This window comes from Vulpes lagopus, chromosome 1, assembly GCF_018345385.1.
Source record: "Vulpes lagopus strain Blue_001 chromosome 1, ASM1834538v1, whole genome shotgun sequence".
Taxonomy (NCBI): domain Eukaryota; kingdom Metazoa; phylum Chordata; class Mammalia; order Carnivora; family Canidae; genus Vulpes; species Vulpes lagopus.
The window spans coordinates 142,040,680-142,061,457 of NC_054824.1; the positions used below are offsets into that span (position 1 = coordinate 142,040,680).

The 20,778-nt window shown below is 39.1% G+C and overlaps 1 protein-coding gene across 1 annotated transcript in view; it reads right to left on the reverse strand.

Annotated features, from left to right (window-relative positions):
• The window catches only part of SKOR2 (SKI family transcriptional corepressor 2), a 35,725-nt gene that overhangs the window by 3,079 nt on the left and 11,868 nt on the right, over positions 1–20,778 (reverse strand). The window contains exons 5-7 of the mRNA XM_041758970.1: positions 14,040–14,105; positions 13,561–13,659; positions 5,094–5,161 (exon numbers count right to left, since the gene is read on the reverse strand). Of these exons, the coding sequence (XP_041614904.1) occupies positions 5,094–5,161; positions 13,561–13,659; positions 14,040–14,105 (233 nt within the window). The remainder of the gene's footprint in view (positions 1–5,093; positions 5,162–13,560; positions 13,660–14,039; positions 14,106–20,778) is intronic.

A 20,778-nucleotide genomic window follows, 5' to 3' on the forward strand; every position in this document is an offset into this window, starting at 1 on the left:
AGTCTATCAAAAGTATAAAAAGATAACATCCTAGTTTGTGCCAAGAAAGAACTAGCCTGAGTTCAGACATTCAGGTGGGTTAACATGTCAAAAGGAGAAAGTGGAGTAGGCCGCATAACTAGGGAACCGTGATTGCCTTGTCAAGATACGTGGCAATCGATCAATAATCAGAAAAGGAGCCACTGTAGTCAAAGTCTGTCTCCTGCTGGAGAATGTGAAGGCAGCATCAAGTCTTCTGACTTGCAGGGACCTGCTTTTCTCACATATTTAGCCACAAAACCAACATCCTCTAGTGGCCTAGGGATGTTTTCCTAAAAACTTAGTGCCAAAAACAGTGCCTAACCTTTCAAAAAACATGTTAACCCTGTTTTAACATGGGTTGAGATGGCAGACGTTTGGACAAGTTCTCATCCTAATGAATCTTGGAGAATCTCCAAAGAAAGACCCCATCACCAAAGAGCTGTGCCCCTGCCAAAGAAGGAAGGCCCCATCCAGCAACAATCAAGACCTTGTTCCTTTCCCTGCGAGAAAGCTCTGTGCTCCCACCATTGGGAGGTTGTAAAACAGCTTTTTTACAAGTCCACAGTGAACAAAACATTAGTACTAAATCTATTGATTGAGCATAATTTTAATTGAGGCTTTTAATGAAGAACTTTGAGACCAGCCCCCCCCCTCCGCCCCCCGGCTGCATGCGGCTGCAGTGTTCTGGAGAAACAGCAGAGGGCACTTTGACACTAGCACATTTTCTCCAGTGCCTCTACCAATCCCGCAAGTTCAAAGGATACGAATCTGGGGTCTAGCCATTTATCACAGGCTCTCTTTTGCAGCTTCGCAATGTCCTCAAGAGCTATGAGTCCAGAAGAGCATGTCTTCAACAAACCTACAGTAGTAGCTTCTATACAGAAGCACTCACTTGAAAAAATTGTTGCCAAGTTAACATGAAACAAAAATTACCCAGGCATCATAATGTGTAAATTATATCACATTTCAGCCTTTGAAAAAAAACCGTAACCAAAAGTTTATACGCTGAGTAAAATATCCTTAGCTTCTTTTTTTAATCTTTAAAAAATTAGATAAAATAAAAAAGTTAGATAAAATCGATATGTAACATTGCATTTAACTTCTTCACTTTCTTAATGGTACAGGATGATGGGTTTTGTTTTCAACATTGAACAAGGTTTTCCTAGAATCACAATCCATTTGTGAATGAGATTTTTTTTTTTGCTCTGTACTACATACACTACATGCTAACATTTTCATGAACTTGTTACATTTTAAAACCTTTGTGTTTGGGTTCATAGTGAGAAGAATATATTTCTTTGCTTGTAGAAATAACTCTGGCTTAAGGGAAACATTTTAGGCATTTGTGTTTTTTTTTAATTTATTTATTCATGGGAGAAACAGAGAGAGGCAGAGACACAGGCGGAGGGAGAAGCAGGCTCCATGCAGGGAGCCCGATGTGGGACTGGATCCGGGAACTCCAGGATCACGCCCTGAGCCGAAGGCAGAAACTCAACCGCTGAGCCACCCAGGCGTACCCATTTAAGGCATTTGAAAGCCCAGGGCAGGAGAACACAAATGTGTGAAGTACTATATACTCTAATGTTAAGCTATTTTTTTTAAAAAAGTTAGCTTGCTGTCCATGTATAAATGTTAAATAAACTGCATATGCTTTAAATCTCACATTGAGAGATGCACATTTATAAATGTACAGACAGAGTCAATTATTTGACTATATAGTCATCACAACTCTGCATTTAACAAACTGAAAAAGGAAGCAGTGGTGCAGAAATTATAGTCAGTGGAGAATCTAAAAATGCAGAAGCCAAAGAAATTCATAAGTTTTCCTTCTATAGCAATGATACCCAAGATGCTTTCGATATAATCTTTTGAATAAGAACACTGTGTAACAGCATAGGATAAATGTACTGTGGGTCTATGGGAATTGTTATAAAATATGATGGCTTTAATATATTTGAATTCTCTATGATTGTAGGATGGGATGGGTTTTTATTTCATCTAGAGGGGAAAAAAAGTGCCTATTCTGTAGGCAAATGACTCTCCTGTAATATATGCTCTGTAAGCCTTAAATATAAAATAATTTAAATATAAAACAATCAAATAATATTGAGTGAATTCCCCTATTCTCGGGAAGCAAACCACGTAAACATATTTACTGTTGAATTAGATCATTTAATTAAAAATATTAAGAAAGTCAATAATTGTGATACTTAGTAACTTACTGAAAATCTTTAGATAGAATTTTCTAAAGATATTACCCTCTCTGGCTCCCTCCCCACCCCAAGTACTTAACAAGTAAAACAAGCTGAATAAGGGATGAGATACATTTCTGTTCAGGTAATCTTGAATCTGCTGCTTCAGTTCTAAAGCAGATGGCATAACGTGAACACAGGTCCTTTTTGCACAAAAATCTATCTAGCCACCAGGACTTGAAAAATCCCACTATTAGAGGTACTGCTTTGAAAGGGGGAGCATGAAATTGATTCCTCATACTGGCATAACACTGGATGACGTGCACGGGCATTTCAGGTTTATTATGCACGTGTGCCTTACTAACTTACTCAGTCAGACCCTACAATGAGTTGCTTTGGTGGAAGAACTGACTCTTCATGGAGTATATGGGAGCAGTCTTGAACTGAAGTGTGCAGATCCCAAGGACAGTGCAGTAAAACAGAAGCTCCCCCACAATTCACCAGTATGCCTTCCTTGAGTCATTTTAGTAGTTGTTTTTTAGCACAAAAGAAAATTTGAGGAAATTAAGAACAAGCCAGGGAAATTTGGAAAAGAATTAAGAGGATTATGTGATGAGAGTATCAGAGTTGACTCAGGGGTCATCGCTGGGTGGTGATTCATTCAGCAAATATTTATTGATAGCCATTTGATGCTACACACCATGCTAGGTCCTGGAGGCCACGTGAAGACCCTCCCCATCTTAGGGAAGGGGACACAGGAGAAGAAGCAGCAGGAGGGAGAAATCATGCCTTGTGCACCTATTTTCATGTTGTTGGCGTGGATGTGCTTTTATGGATTTCAGAAATTATATGGTACCTACAAGGGCTGGGGGAAAATTTTCTGGCTTCTCCCAAAGAATTTAACTTGTGACCAGGAGTAATTTACTATATAGAGAAATCTGAATGAATAATGCTTGCCTAGGTAAATGAATATATGATGATGAAGTATTTAGCAATACAGTATAATAAAAATGTTTAGTAATATCAGTTTCTATCTTCCAGGTACCAAATATCTCAGAAGACACTTTTTCTTCCATCAATACTGCCTGCCTAACACATGGATGCAGTATCATTTCTTCTTTTACTAAAGAAACCAAATGTCAAAGATAATTAAGACATTAAAGCTACATAACTGACTTTAAACAGTAGCACTGAAATAAATACTTAGTCTCCTTTCCTAAAGCCCATGGTGCTATACTTGACAACTGCCTCCCTGCAAATCACAAATTTTTCGTTGCATGTGTGGCAACTTTTGTTTTAAGAATCTGAAAGTGAAATCAGTAACATCTTAAAATTTTTTCATCCCTCTATCTCTAAATCTATATTTAAATTCTTCCTTTGGATGGGGGTGCCTCTGGCTCAGTCAGTCAACATGTGATTCTTGATCTCTGGATAGGGAGCTCGAGCTCATGTTGGGTGTAGAAATCACTTAAACATAACATCTTTAAACAAAAATAAATTCTTCCTTCGGACAACGAAAACAATAAACATATGCAGAGCAAGTAATTAATAGCTCTTATTACCTAGGTATCAAAAGCTAAGAGCAGTACATACATTTTATTAAACCTCTTTGGGGGCTTAGTTGTCAATCAATTAAGAAAAGTCCTTCTGCACCCCATCCCTTCCTGTGATTTTAGCTGCAAACAAAACGAACACAAACAAAGCCAAAACAAGAAGAAAGGTCCTGTTTAAGAGGCATCTTATGTTGAGGTGGCTTTCAGAACAGAGAATGTTAACCAGTACTTGAGACCAATAAAACCAGTGGGAATGTTAAGAGTGTAAGTAGCACTTTTAATGGAGCCCCACAATGGGGAGAAACCTCGTGAGCTACAAGGTTGTTTTAAAAATGACTCCCAGCAATCTCCATTAACACATGCATGATTTCTCCGATGCAGAAAGAAAACATTAATACCTATCTTCCTTGAGTTATTCTGATAGAGAGCTAGATATCTGGCTCTCTGGACATGACAGGCAGGTATGCATAGGTCCATGCTTAATAAGATAAAGGTAACGTGGACCAGCTCAGAAATGTCAAGCAACTCAAATTATAATAATCATGCTGGGAATATCACTAAGGATCAGTGTATGTCTTTATCCAGGTGATTAAAAATATCTTACAAAATGGAACAGAAATTGTTTTTCCCATTGTACTCATGTAAATGAAGACTATGGGAGACTGTTTCAAAAGCACTAATGATTAATACCAGATATATCTGCAAGGGGATGAAGGGTAGCGAATTCAATAAAAAAATCAAAAAGGCAACCAAAGCCCCCACTACATTTATTTACCAGGCACCTTCCTGCTTCCCTGGTCCCACATAAATACCTCTTAGTGTCCACTTTTCAATATGATTAGGAATAACACACTTCATTTGGAAAGAATCATTTCTTTTCATCACCTTTCAAGTGAATTTAATTGATTAAGTGTATTTATACTAAGTTTATTGGCAGCAGAGGGACTGGCTCAGGTCTGGGTAACAAAAAGAGAGACAGAAAGAAGACAATTGCCCTTCACTGAGCCTCTAGTGCATCCTAGCACCGCGTTCACACGTTTGCACAGTGGGAGATGACGCAGGTACCTCTGGTTCACCCACAGAGACAATTTACACATCTGTCTATTAACACATGGTAGGTAGTTACATTTCGAGGAAACGTACTGACACATCTGTTTATCCTGTATCTAAGTAAATCTTTTGGTAATTAGCATCTAAACCAGCTGAGAGGTAAGTGGTAGGTGGACCAAAGGGTTTCACGGCAAAAATGTGAATAGTTTCATACAATTGAGTGGTTTGAAAACAAACTCATCAAGTTGCATAGATTTTTAAGTAGAAATCATCTTACAATTTGTAACTGTTGCACCATTTCTTCTCGGTAGGCTAGTTCCCTCTTCATCTGATCCTGAAAATTATCTGGTAGGAGAGAGAGAAAGAGAGAAAGACATCAATTAACGTTGCAATATCTTCTCTTAGTATTTTTAGTAAAAATATTACTGATGGTCCCAGAGAGGCCCATCTCCCCTTTTTGGTATTTTTAGAAAGGATTATGGTATTTTCTAAAGTAAATAATATGGCCGTTGGAAGGGATGTTTTAAAGGCTCTACAGTCAGAAGAGACAGCAAATTTTGAGAGAGTAAGGTCTGTATCTCATAGTTCACAGCATTCCATAGCTCATCTAGATAGAGGACCCCTCGCTTACGATAACTAGTCAGGAATGTCTGGTGCAGTCATGATCTCTACCTTTGCCTTCCTGAGCAGGTCACAGGTATTGAGAGCTTCCACTGTCTGTAGAAGTCTAGTGTGAGTGGGTGAGGGGGTGAACCTTAGATACTTCTATGTTGATCATAAGAAATGTGGACCTTTGTGCATGCCATGCCTCCCGACTGATATGACAAAGCCTTGCTGCACTCACAAGAGAGTGATAAACATCCTCTGACTCTCCCAACCTGCAAACTCTCTTACTTCCTGTCAGCCTTATTTTGTAGTCCTTGTCTGCATCTGAGAACAGAGTGGGGGGAGCTTGAGGAGATACTGATAAGCAAACTATCTTTGCCATTCTACATAGTGATAATTTTCATTGGGAAATGACTTTCTAAGGTGTGTTGTGTCATTGCAACCTCTCCATGTGGTCTTTTTAAAAGAAGTGTGGACCTTAAAAAAAAAAAAAAAGCATGGACCCTGGCTAACTTTGGCATTTTCTGCCTTAAATGAGAACCTTGCACTATTTCCTATTGCATCTGTGGTGGATAGTCAAGGCAGTAGTTGGGAAAAACCAGAACTTTGTCACATCTTTCCCTCTGTTCTTCCTTTCACCTCAGTCTCTGGTGTGTGAATCCTTCCCAGTCTGCCTCCATACTCCACTCCCTTTGCCACTGTTGCCTCCCCAACACAGACCCCTCTTCCCTAACTAGCTTCCCAACTCACCACCTGGCTTCTGGTTCCTCCCTCTGCAAATCCGTTTCCTTCTTCTGCTGAAAAATCCATGATGGCTTCCTATCTCTTTCAAGATAATAAATCCTTTACCATTCAACCATTCATGAGATCATGGGTATTTGGAAATTAAAAACATTGTCCTTTTTATATTTTTTGACTTCTACCTTTCTATACTATTTGAAATCCTTTCCTACCCTCAAGCATGTTTTTTAAATTAGTTAATTTATTTATATATATATATATATATATTTTTTTAGGGTAGTTTTAGGTTCACAACAAAATTAAGGGGTACGTACAGAGATTTCCCATATACCCTCTGCCCACACCCCTGCATATCCTCCCTCATTATCAACACCCCCACCAGAGTGGGACATTGATTACAATGGATGAACCTATGGGGACACATCATAATCATCAGAAGTCCATAGTTTATCTTAGGGTCCACTCTTGGTATTGCACATTCTATGGATTTGGACAAATATACAATGACATATATTCACCATTATAATATAAGAATATCCACCAGTATGATAATAGAGAAAACATAGAGTATTTTTACTGCCCTAAAAACCTCTGTGCTCTGGCTATTCATCCCTCTCCTTCATCCACCCCTGGCAACCATTGATCATTTGTTGTTTCCACAGTTTTGCCTTTTATATGCATTTAAAAGACCCATTCCCTACTCTCACCTCTGAATTTGATGTGAAGGGTACTGTGATAGGGGTAAGTAAATGGCATAATGCAAAGGTTATCCTTATCCTCTTGGGGAGTTAGGGAGCAAGCAATGCTTGAGCAGATATATGTAGAGAACATTATTTTATACAAATATATGGGAAGAGGCACTGGAAAGAGCAAGTGGCTCAGTTGGTTGCAGCAAAGGGGGTAGAAGAAACCCCTGTACCCCATTATCCACCAAATACTGACTGTAACACCTTCTTTGGGATTCCAGAAGATGCTAAAAACAATTCAGAGTGGAATGGTGGTACTTAAGCCTTACTTAATTCATGCTCATTCGTCTATGATGGTACATTTAATATAATTCTTTAAGTCAAAATGAAAAAAAAAATAAAGCCATTAAAGTGTTAGAAAAAATGGTGAATATTTTTATAAAATTTGGGTAGGGAAGAGTATCAAAGATAGAAGAACCAGAAAAGGAAAAAACTGATAGATTTCATCAAAAATTTAAAACTTTGGTATGAGAATAAACTACAAACAAATTGAGCCCTCAATACACAAAAGGTCATGGTCAACATCTAAAGGTAACTGATACAAACAAAAGAATATTTGTGATGTGATGAAAAATTAATATATTAGTATTCAAAGAATTCTTGGAAATAAATATGAAGAACATATTAAAAGAAATACTAGAAGAGAATATAATGGGCATTCACAAAACCTACAGATGGAAAGTAGACATGAAAAGTGCTCACCATCCCTAGCATTGAAAGGAAATGATATGAGCTACCATTTTTTAAATTAGCAGAGATTAAAAGAAAAGGCAGGATGTGGTGTTCCAAGAATGGGAGTATAAATTAGTACAAATTTTCTGGAAAGCAACTAGAAATGATATATCAAGAACTGTAAGAAATCCCTAATCTTTAACACAGCAATCGTTTCAGGGGTTTATTGTAGGGGAATCATCATAGATATGTGCAAGGATTTAGTTTCAGTGATGCCCATTATCTAAAACTTTGATAACTTTAATGTCTAACATAAAAGTACATTTATAAACTCAAAATGAATTAAATACCTAAATGTGAGACCTGAAGCCACAAAGAGAACACAGGCAGTAATTTCTCTGACATCAGCCATAGCAACAGTTTTCTGGGTATGTCCCCTCAGTCAAGGGAAACAAAAGCAAAAATAAACAATTAGGACTACATCAAAATAAAAAGCTTTTGCACAGTGAGGGAAGCCATCCACAAAGCAAAAAGTCAACGTACTGAATGGGAGAAAATATTTGTAAGCGATATATTTAATGAGGGGTTAATGTCCAAAATGTGTAAGGAAATTTTACAGCTCAATGCCAAAAAAAGACCAATCTGATGAAAAAATGGGCAGAGAACCTAAATAGACATTTTCCCAAAGAAGATAGCCAGATGGACAAGAGACACATGAAAAGATGCTAAGTATCACTCATCAGCAAGGAAATGCAAATAAAAAACACGACGAGATGTGGTTACACCTTACCCCAGTCAGGACAGGTAAAACCAAAAGCAGAAGAAACAACTAATGTTGGTGAGGACATGAAGAAAAAGGAACCCTTGTGCATCATTCATGGAAATTTACACTTGTGCAGCCACTGTGGAAAACAGTATGAAGGCTCCTCAAAAAATTAAAAATAGAAATACCATCTGATCAAAAAATCAGGGATCAAAAAATTCCACTACTGAGTATTTACCCAAAGAAAACAAAAACACTAATTCGAAAAGATATATGGACCTCTACGTTTATTACAGCATTATTTACAATAACCAATATATGAAAGCAACCTAAGATGAATAAAGAATATGCGGTATAGATACATACAATGGAATACCGCACAGCCATAAAAGAGGATGAGGGTTTTTTTCTCCCCATTTGGGACAACATGGATGGACCTAGAAGGTATTATTTGTTAAGTGAAGTAAGTCAGACTGAGAAAGACAGGAAATGAATAAGGTATGGGAACTTAAGGCCCAGCATAGGGAATAGTCAATGGTACTATAATAGTATTTTATGGTGACAGATGGAAGCCATTTTTGTGGTGAGTGTAGCATAGCACACAGAGAAGTTGAATCACTACACTGTACACCTAATGCTAATGTAACATTGTGTGTCCATCACACTCAAATAAAAATGTTTTAAAAAGAAAGGACGTTTGTGACAGCTGTGTGGTAATGGAAAGAGGCTCATGTTAAGAGAAAAATAAGAGAGCAAAAAATGGGGTGTATACTATTTCATTTTGTTAAAAAAATATAGGACTCACTATGCATTGAGAAAGCTGAAACTCCAAAATGTTAACATTGGTTATCTCCAGATGACAATATTATGGGTGATTTTTTTCTTCCCTTTTCTTTGTATTTCAGTGTTTATGGTTTCCTACAACAAGCATGGGTATAACTTTTGAGATATAAAAATTGTTAATTGGCAAATGGAAAAAAAACACTTAAATTTCTGCTATGTTCTAAAGGTTGACGAAGGCACAATTTAAGGGGAGATAAAAAAATCATTAAGCCAATTTCTCTAATGAGAATCATTTAAAATCCAACTATTTCTGGAAAACAATAGAATAAAAGGAGGTACAGAGGAAAGCACTGATGTGCAGTGTGCCAGCCAACATAGTGGCAAGGGCTATGCTCTGCAGACACGGATAGTTTGAAAGCCCGGTATTTCACAAACAGCAAAAAAGTATATAGGCTATGTTCCCAAGACCAGAAAAAAGAAAACTCATATGGTACATCTGGTCCACCCAGTAGATCCTACTCATCAAGGAGTAAGCTTTGGGGTTTACTTTGTTTACATCTTTTTCATTTTGTTATCCCTACTTTTAACAACTGCAGGACCTTTTCATCTGTACCGTGATTTAGAATTCCCTCATCACTCCCTCTCTGGAGGATGACACAAAAGGAGAGAGAAAACCACTCAACACAGAATGATTGCAGTACCAGCTAGAGGTGAAAGAAAGATGGGATAACCATATTCAAGTGGATGAAATGTAGTTTGTTTTTTAATAAAAGTAAAATAAAACCTTAACAGTATCATGGAAGAGTAGCTTTTATAAGAATCTAAAATGTCGACATAGTCAAAATCTACTCCTGAAATATTTCTCGAAGCCCCTAGTCGAGGAAGTCCGTAGGGCCTTCCCTGTTGTAACTGACTGGACTTTCCTTTAATTCTCTCAAGTGTCATGAATTTGTCACATGCAAATTCCAAGGACTCCACCTATGAGCCCTCACTAATCTCCTACAAACCAGTTTTCAGTTTCCCAATCTTATCCCTCATTGTCGGTTTTAATCTTTTTGGATGTAAAACCAGAATGTGTATCATTTACTGAGAGGATGTCCTGTGCTCACAAGAAATGCCTACTGTAAGAGTAGGAAGGCTTCCTGTAGGTGGTGGCTCAACCTGTGTCCCAAACGATTAGGAATGCTTCGATGAGGGGAGGCATTCCAGACTAGAGAAACATAATCCGAGAAGGTGGAAAGCAAGGGGAGAGAAGTGATCTGTAGGGTGACTGGAGCTCAGCAAGGAAGGAAGTGGAAATAAGAAAAGAGAGGTTAATTATTGGCCAATTACAGAGGGTTTTGAAAGCCAGTCAGGGGTTAGATACAACACGATCAACAAGAGGCATCACTATGCTTTCTTGGGTGGAAGATCTGAAGCCAAAGGTAGAGCTTTGTAAGACTGGGCTCATGGCAATGGGCAGAAAGAGCTGGAGTGGAGAAGGGAGGAGAGAGCCCAGGGCACCCCACTGTAGTGACAGGGGAGGGAGGTAGCGGCCTTCTCCGCTGGTTGCCTCATCCCAGCAACTTTTTGGTAGGTCTCCAGTTCAGGGCCAAGTTGGTACCCGTGGCTAGTGGCAAGAGAGTAAAATGAATGAAAAAAGACCTCCAAGGACGGATGCCATAACAACGGAAGGTATAGGATGCCGGCAGAGAAGGGAGCATGGAGTGGGGGGAAGGGGACGCAATGATTTTGGTGGCAACAATGACTTCCAGACTGACAGCAAGTAGAGATCCTTGCTTATTCTTCCTCCACCAAATATCTGCCCCCAAGGATGGAGACTTGCTTTCTCCTCCCCCTCCTTCTGATCTTTGCCTTATCCTCTCTGTACCCAGATTTCACTCCTGCAGTCCTTATTAGCCTTCAGAACCACAGCAAGAAGGCTACAGGAACTCCGAAATCCGAAATCCGGAGCTAGTTTAGAAACGCTTTTCTGGAGCTCAGTGCTAAGAACCTCCTCCTCCTCCTCCTCCTACCTCCTCGCCACCACCAGCCTCACAGCTGACAGTATTGAGCCCTTCAGGCCCTTCCTCTCATTTACTCCTCGCATCCTCCCACGAGATAGGAATTATCTGGCCCACTTGACGGTTTCCAAGGTCCCACGGCCAGGAAGTGGCGGAGGCCCAGAGCGAACCCAGGTCTGGGTTCCTAATTCTCACACACGATAGCTGGGCCGATAGCTGGGCCGAGGTCCAGGGTGTTCTAAGTCCACCGCAAGGGTCCTGACTCAGTGTCCCCTTCCTAGTAAAAGGCTCTTTGAAACTCTGGCCGGGATCCCTCTACGCTTTCTTCTGATGTGGCTTCACCAAGTTCCGTGCCTCCCGCTCCATCTGAGTGAATCTAGATCCGCCTGCCAGCCTCACGGCCTCTCACATTTAGTTAACAAGCACGTAATGCACATTTGCTATTTCCATCGGTGTGAAATTAACTGCCTCTTTGTGGTGTGTCTAAACCACGCATTATTCAAACTTGGGCACACACATGCCACTTCCTTGGTCAGCGGAGGACGTTGCAGATAAAAAACAGGAACATTTTTGTTGTTGTTTAATTGAAGTGTTTCATGTATGTGGCAATCATAGGGGATTAGTTTTAATTCAAAAGGGTGAATGAATGATAGGTCTGAATCAAAATGGGCCAGTCGTACTATAACATTTGAACATCTTTTTAACAGAAACGTGTATATATAGGATGGCAGAGCAATTAAGAAGAAGTGCCAATCATTATAAATTACTTAATTCCTTAAAATGATTAATTGACTTTTATAAAGGGGATAAATTATGGATACACTGACTTTATGGGGAGCTAGGTGGGTACTTGAGCAGTTCAGTGGAACTTTGACCCTCTCTGCTGGATCTAAAAGCTAGGATTGCAAACTTAACAATGAGATAAGTATCAGCTTGTAGGGGAAACAAATAATTCAATATCTCCTCATTGCTGCAAAGAACTGGGTATTAAAATATTGTTTTAGAAATGAGAGAGGATCGTGGATCCTTTAGAAGCACTTGGCTTTTCCGATGTCAGAGATATTTTTTAAATGTTTCTTTCTCTTTTTCTCGAAGCTACAATGTCACGATGATCCTAACACACTATCTAAAGCTATAGGCCATTCTCCACCCTTCCATCTTACGTGGGGCCTCAGCAGGCAGTCTCGAGATTCAAAACACTGAAGCACTGCAAATTCCGAGCCTCCCCTGTGGCTACTGAGAGATCACAAACTTGGCAGACCCTATTGCTCCTTGTGGTCAGAGCTCTCTCTTCCATTGTGCATCCTCCTTGTTTTCTACCCCTGCTAAGTGTTCGGTGACCTCAGTTTGAGATGTGCCAGGAACCCAGTCCTCTTCAAAGAGGCTACCTGAGAAAGCATGTCTTTTAGCTGTGCTGACAATCTCATTTGAGTAGCCCTGGTGAACGCAGGCCTTCATGCTCATATTATTAAAATTGTCACAAGTACTGAAAAATCTTCTCCCAGATGCTGGTCTGTGGCCCTAGCACAGGAATTGCCAATGTGAGTTTTGTGATTCTTGGATTAATAAAGGAGGGGCATGCTGACATTTTAAAAAAGAGACCCAGAAAAAAAGCTAGTATTAAATTTACAGAATTCAAAACATACATTTATATACTATTTTCTTTCCTGCTTTCCTTTCTCTGGAACAAGGAATATGACTAAAGGAAACTCCAAAAAGTTTGAAAAAGCACCACTGTGACATATTTGTCCAAATGTGATCCAGCCCAAGGCTGGTGAATTTTAGAAATTTGGACACCTAGCATTAAATTCTAGGACTCTGGGAATAGAATTGACACATTTTATGCTACAGTATCTGCCACCAAATTTGGAATGGAATTTTAACATTAAATATGAATGGAGAATCTCAAATTGCTAAATTATACTAATCTCAGTCAATAAAATAAATATACGTACATTGAATCATTAAATTATAAATCTTCATATTTATATACATTTCAAGCACCAGGAAGCTCTCCAGCTATAGCCAAGAATAAAAAATAATTGTTCTTTTGTTTTTCCTACCTTGGAGAATAAAAAACCCTGAGTAATTATTTTGTTTTAAAATATACAATCTAAAAATAGAGTATTTAAATACGTCTACATATTTAATGATATATTTGCATGCATATTTTAAATATACATAGTACATACACACAGATACACATATATCAATATAATAAATACCAAAAGGTTCTCAGAAGAAATTTTATCTGTGAGCTGATTCAAAGCAAAAGTAACAGGCTAAAATTTCCAAACATGTAGACGGAGGCCATGGGAAGACCCTATGGCACTTTATACAAGCACTTCATACTCAGAAGCCTATTTTTAAGCCTAATAATAGAAACGTCATCACATATCATAATGCAATAAAATAAAAGTGATTTCTTACTGAATACTGGGAAAGACGTATTTCCTTTTAACACTTGGAATTCTTGTTCTAGTCGTCTCCGTAAATCTATTTGTTCAAATAAAACCTTCTGAAGTTCTTCTAATAAAGAAAAACAGAAGAGTCATTTTACTAATCTTTACAAATAACTCTCCAGAGAACTGTTATATATGGCAATTTATTATTATAAGACAAAATATTTTACCAGTTTAAAAAGTGTTGCATAGACATAGGATAGATTTTGTGCAGAAATCCATGAATATAAATCAATGTAATATATTATTTTAAAGTATTATATTACAGTGTCATGTATTGATTGATATGCATGCATTAATCTCAATTATATCCACCCAATGGTCCATATATTATTCATATGTTGCTTGTCAAGCTTAAAATATGGTGTAGAACAAAAATATCCTCCTATTATCTCCATGGTCTTTTGAAGCTATGAGAAGTTCTACAGAATTAAAACTTTTCTTTACCTTTCCCCATATTTTCAACATCCTTTTTGAGTGAATGAGGTGAATTTGTCTCTTGCGTGTGTTCACCTTTAAAAAAAAGGAGAAAAAAATATTGGTTCTGTGTAGTCTGTTTTCTGATTTTCTTTTTAAAAAAATATTGTATTTATTTATTTGAGAGAGAGGGAGAGGAAGAGAGAACTCAAGCAGACTCAGCACGGAGCACCTGCCCAACACGGGGCTGGTTCTCACAACCCTGAGATCATGACCTGAGCTGAAACCAAGAGTCAGATGCTCAACTGACTGAGCCACTCAGGTGCCCCTCTTTTCATTTTCTTTTACTATCTGTGAAGGAGCTTGGTTAATAATGACTTGAAAGTGGAAGTTCTCAGAACCAAATGTTGTCCTCACTTTCTCATGTGCAAATCCCCTGATGCAGCACGGGAGCTACAAGAGGATGCCGTCCACCTAACCTGAAGGGGCAGCCCCCTCCCAGCCCCCACCACTACCCACCCTCTCCAAGGCAGGTACTTGCTAGCTGGGCACAGAAGGAGGTTGAATTGTTAACACATCTGGAAGAATTCTGAACAGAGTTCCTCTCTTCCAGAAGCGAAGGAGCCTAGTGGCAAGTGGAAGACTCTCAAGGTTGTGGAAGCAGAAACCACCTGCCTTCTTGGGTCATCACAATTTGGGGCAGTTAGAAAGAAACAGGAGGCGGCTTTTGTCGTCCTCAGGAGAGAACGCATAAGCCTGGAGCGATTTCCTAATAATTGATCGTTGGTTGTTTTTTTAATCAACCTAAAACAGAGGCGTGAAATAAGTCATGTTACTTTGTAGTATCTCATGCTTGCTGATTGTTTTGGAACTACTCAGTCTTCAACCAATAAAGACTAGATTGTGGGTAAAGGTCAGATACCGTTCTTACCTATTTTGTTTATGTGCTAACTAGAATGATGACAAGCTAAGAAAATGTATTTATGGACAGTCATAAGTTGAGTCTACATAATCTAGAAGACATAAATAAACCAAAGGAATCCAAGCATTTAGCTAGCCAGAATTTGTTTTTCTAATTTCAACCTGCTATCTGCAAACATCCACACAAGGATATAATTAAGCTTTCCATTTTCATGTACAATAGTCCAGACAAAGGTGCCTTCAGGTTTCACAATTCCCTCTTCGTTGACCCCCTGGAGTAGCTCCTTCCTCTGTTTCCATGGTCTTATCTGCTTACTCACATTCCACATCCCCCAGTCTTTGTGCTACTTGAAGGCAGGGGTTCTGTGTTTCCTTCACGGCCAGTGCCTAGCAAAATACCAGACACTGAATAGGTATTCAAGAAAGTGTTTTCAGTTGTTACTGAAAGGAACCCCAAGAGGTCATAAGTTCTACACTATGGTGGGTCAGAATGCATCATTTCAATTTTCTCCTCACTCTTCACGCATTTCCCTTCCTCAGCAAGAAACAGAATGTAATGGCCCCAGGCACTTGTAGGAATACTGGGCGATTTCGCCATCAAGGTAAACATTCCTGCAAAAAGGGAAACAGAATTTCTTCATGAAGCAGTGGCCTACGGTGTCAAGGACAGACAGGAATATTTTTAATGTGATATTATAAATGGTGATTCTGCATTCTATCCAATGACCGTGGGGAGTGAGTATTCGCAGAAATGAGTGGATGCATATACGTCTATAGGTAGATACATGTATGTGAATTTACATATATGCAAATATTCCTGCATACGTGCATAGTGATGAAAAGGTGCTTCCTCTTCCCATCATCAGGACAATCCTATCTTAGGCATCCCCGAGTTCCTTAACGACGGGCATTTTCTCTACTACCTAGATCATAAATGTACGACCTCATTCTCACTTTGGTCTTGGACATGACCTCTATCGGCTTTGAGCATTAAAACCTTGGCTTTCTTCTTCATATAGAATAATGAAAATATCTGTGAAGCATTTTATATATACACTTCAATCTAATTCCTATAAAATTCTACCATCTAAAAGGAGAGTAACATGAAGGTTGATAATAAAGTATAAATATATAAACCAAGAATAATGGTATTTTGAAATGAAAATAAATGCATATTATGTGCAGTTTTATCTCTGTTTACTCCAGTCTCAGTCAACCACTTAAATGCATAGCTGTTTCATACTCACATACAATACTGAGTCTGAACAAGAGAAGAAACAAGCATGCGTGTACCTCTGCATCCACCTACAGGGCAGAATGAGACTTCACCATCCCAGCCACTTGAAACACGATTTAAATGAGATTGTTTGTTTCTGAATAGGCAACTCTGGAAGCTGTGTCCTTATCACATTACAGACCTTTTGATTCATGAGTGTGTTTTATAGACTGTTTATCTTACATTTTAGTTGGATAATTAAATTTAAAAATTGAAATATGATATGTAAACATGCATTTCTTTTCTACTTCACGGTTAGGAGGTTCACATAGGTGTGAAACCATTAAACAAATAGCTAGTTATGGAAACTACATTAACCACACACAAATCTACCGATGATATTAATAAGTTTTTCTCTTCATCGGCTTCGTGGAGCTTTTATTAATATTTTACAACAGTGTCTCTCTCAAATAGATATGCTGGCAATTTCCTGGTAAAACCTGCCAATGTGGAGCTTGGAAGATTTCAAATATCTCACTTATAAAGGTTTTTTTTTTTTTTAATGGTTTAAATGTTAGGTAAATAAAGAGCACAGACACTTCAGTTGCCTTTCGTATATCTTTTACTGGACTGTTGCCTTTTGTATATTACTAATCTGTGAAACCAGATTGTTAATGGTGGTTAAAAATGACCTCTGGGAGCCTGGATATGTTTGTTCAGTATTACTGCTAATGTTTTCCATCTGGTTAAAAAAAAAAAAAAGCAGTCTAATACTAGATTAAATAAATGAGATTTAGTTGACAATGAGCTTCCAATTTTTATAAATATTCCATTAGGCTAAATGCATTTTACTTTTCCAAAATTAATGAATGGGTTTGGAGACATCCAAAAATTACAACCTTCTCACTCTATTTCCCCTTAAAAAAAAAAAGTAACAAAAAAGCAGGAGGAGATCTTCATTGTGTAGAGTGATAGAGGGAAAATTATAATATGGAAGGATTATTTTTCTTAGAGGCCAGTCCTAAAATATATCATTAATTCAGACTGTAAAAGATAATAGTTGGGTGGCCTAGAGTTAGGGAGTAATGGATAATGAGGGCATAAAATGCATCTGGTGGACTGATGTGACCAGAAGCTGCCACTCTGGGACATGCCTGCAGCAGGACTCTACAAGTGCATGTTCATGGAGCCAGTTTGCTGTGACTCGCACCGCTGCCCATGAATCCAGGTGCTCAGGGCAGCATGGTGCCACATCTGGGAAACTACACCCCTGCAGCGCAAGCTGGAGAGCCTGGGGTCACATGCTTCCTGCTCCCAAGGTCTCTCCAGGATCCCCAGGCACCAGTGGTCCCACATTCCAGGTGAAAGTTCCACCCCACACTTGGTTCTGCCCTCACAGAGCCAGCAGAAACTGGAAGGGCAGGAGGGCTGGGCAGGAGAATATGCCACAGTAAAGCAGGCACGAGCAGTAAAAAGCAAATGAGGGGGAAAGGGGAATATCCAGTGGAAAACAAAACAAAACAAAACAAATCCAAACAGGTTCAAATAAAACCTTCTCCACCGATTCATTAGCACCACCTTTCAAGGTACAAGGGTAATTACTTTCTCTTAAGTATCATGACACACCTCTGCTTAAGAAACTCGCAGTGGCTTCCCATGGTCTACACTGCATAATTCACTCTAGATTACCCTGTGCCAATGCCTCTAGGTTCTCCTGTAACCTTGTTCCATTCAGCTACACCCAGCTGCCTTTCTCTCTCAGCAAGCACAAACCCTTTCCTCTGCTTGGAGCTTGGAAGAGTCTTCATATCTGCTGGCTCGGCCTTCTGTCTTCACCCTTCCCAAGGTTCCCCCCACCCCCACCCCCCCGCCGCCCCAGCCCTGCCTGTCCACCCAAGGCCCCTACTCTTCCATCAAGTCTTTCTCAACATCTGCAAATGCTGCTGAGCCATTCCTTCCTGGGCTCAAGTTCCAAGTGTTTATTGTCCTTACTCTACCACCTGACATTGCAGGGTTTCAGCTCTGTAAGTCCAGTTTCCCCCAGCTAGATAATTTGTTTTTGGAGGGCAGAGAGACCTTACCCAGCAGGTCACCCCATCATCTCTACCTCAGGGAGGGGCACAAACACTGTTTGCTCTTAACTAAATCCAATCTGGTTTGCAAAAGAAATACCAAGCAATGCTGCTTTAAATCCTCCATTGTTACAAGGCTGTTTAAGCACTAACTCATTCCTACAAATGAAAAAAGCACATTTTGATCCATTCAGATAGTTGAAGACATACTCTATATTTTTGGTTTACTGGGAGAGTTTGTGATGTTTCAATTTTTGTTTTTTTTTTTTAATTTTTATTTATTTATGATAGTCACACACAGATAGAGAGAGAGAGAGGCAGAGACACAGGCAGAGGGAGAAGCAGGCTCCATGCCGGGAGCCCGATGTGGGATTTGATCCCGGGTCTCCAGGATCGCGCCCTGGGCCAAAGGCAGGCGCCAAACCTCTGCGCCACCCAGGGATCCCTCAATTTTTGTTTCTGTCTGACATTTTGAAATTTGCTTTCAGAGCTAAAATCATAGCACTGACTTTTAACCAAGACACGAAAATATTAATGTATTAATGTATATGTCTGCTGTGGCCTCCAAGAGTAAAAATACCTTACATTTTCAGAGCTTATTTAGTTTTAAGAGCCAAATGAAGGTCAGATGACCTGTTAAGTTGGTGGTCATGGGACAGGACAAAAAGCTGATTAAATAGATAATTACTCTTCTCAGGCTAAAACTTGAATTTAAGAAACAAGAGCATTTAGATATTGTACCCCGCATGCATATAGGGTTTGTGAAGTATGCAGGGTACAATATGAAATGTACTCTTCATTTGTTTTTTTTTTTTTTTAAATAATTTTTTATTTATTTATGATAGTCACAGAGAGAGAGAGAGAGAGAGAGGCAGAGACACAGGCAGAGGGAGAAGCAGGCTCCATGCACCAGGAGCCCGACGTGGGATTCGATCCCAGGTTTCCAGGATCGCACCCTGGGCCAAAGGCAGGCGCTAAACCGCTGTGCCACCCAGGGATCCCTGTACTCTTCATTTGGATGAAGAGTTAAAGTGTTGACATTCACCCATCCCTTCTATGGAAATATCCTCTCTCTCACTTCCTCCTCAGGTCTCTACTCCCTGGAGCCTGGAACCAGCATTCAGAGGCACTGCCCCAGGCAACAGCCCCAGGGCCTGAGCTGCTTATCACTATAAGGGCTTCTATGTTCCTTTGGGACTGTTGTTGACAACACTTGATGACAAACATTTGGAGAAAATGTTCCCATTGTGCAAAGAAAGGGTTTCATTTAATTGTACACTGAAGGATAAATTTAGTCAATGAAACTATTTTGGTTTGGGGTTGTGCCTCTACATAAGGCACATGTGCCCTCTAACATTTAGATGAGGAGTGAAGATTTCAGTCAAACATCCAGATGTTTCCAGAGTTGGTGGGTGGGCTCTCCAGTGCTACCCTACTTGCTCCAGGGCCAGAGAGCAGATCCTGGAAGAGCAGTTGTGATTGTGGAGATTGTGGTTGTTCCTGGACTGAGGTTCTCAGCCTCCTAACTCTCTGCCTCTGCTTCCTAGCAACATCTGCCCAGGACCTGGCCTTCCGTGGAACAGACTCCACTTATACATGTTTAACTCCCAAATAAACGCTGAATTCTAATAATTAATCTTAGTTTTATATTCTGGTTTTAATGTCAATTTCCAGGAATTTTTACTTTCTCTTTTCTTACAACCAATCTTAGAGATACAATGGGGATGGGGTCAAAGTTCATCTGCAGTAAGCATAACTAGTACACTTAACAATTACCAGAATGTAGCACAACATATGGTTTAGAGAAGTTTTTAAGAACACTTTGCATTAGGGCATTAAAAAATCAATGACACAGAAAGCAAGGTTAAATAGTTTTCTCCTCTATCAGTAGGACACAGACTTCTGCCAATTTCTTGGTGTTAAATTCTACATTAAATTCTTCCCCTGTGACGTTTGGCACTTCAGTGAGGTCACAGAACAGAAGAGAAAAGAAAATCAATACCCCTGGAGAGGGTATGCTACCGAATGAACTAACTAAATATTAACTCCATTAGTGGGGAAAAAAAAGTAGTAAGAATAAAATTAATAGTAGGGAAATTATAACAAACAGAGTTACAGCGAACTTTATATTTCACGATCAAAATTTGTTGCAAGTTTGTATACACATTGCTTCTTGAATTAGTATATCTTGAGTTCATTTAAAATTCTCTGGAGTTTCAGAACTTGTACTTTAAATAAATGCTATTTTTTTTCTGGAGAATTCTTTACTGTCCTTCCCTATCTCCTTAAATTCCATACACATTTTTAAAAAAAACCATTAGTAAGAGGGGGGGATTTTTTTTTTAATAAATAAAAAGAGACTGATATCTGAAATATGGAGATAATTTAATTTTGAATACATATATTGAAAAACCTCAAAATTCATTGTTCACAAAAATGTCTACAGTAATTCAGAGGTGGGAGATTTTATCGAATTTTACAGGGCACAAAGCAATTAAGGTATTTATCCAAAGTCACCTAGTGAGAGAATTAAAACTCAGATCTACCAGTTGTACTTCCT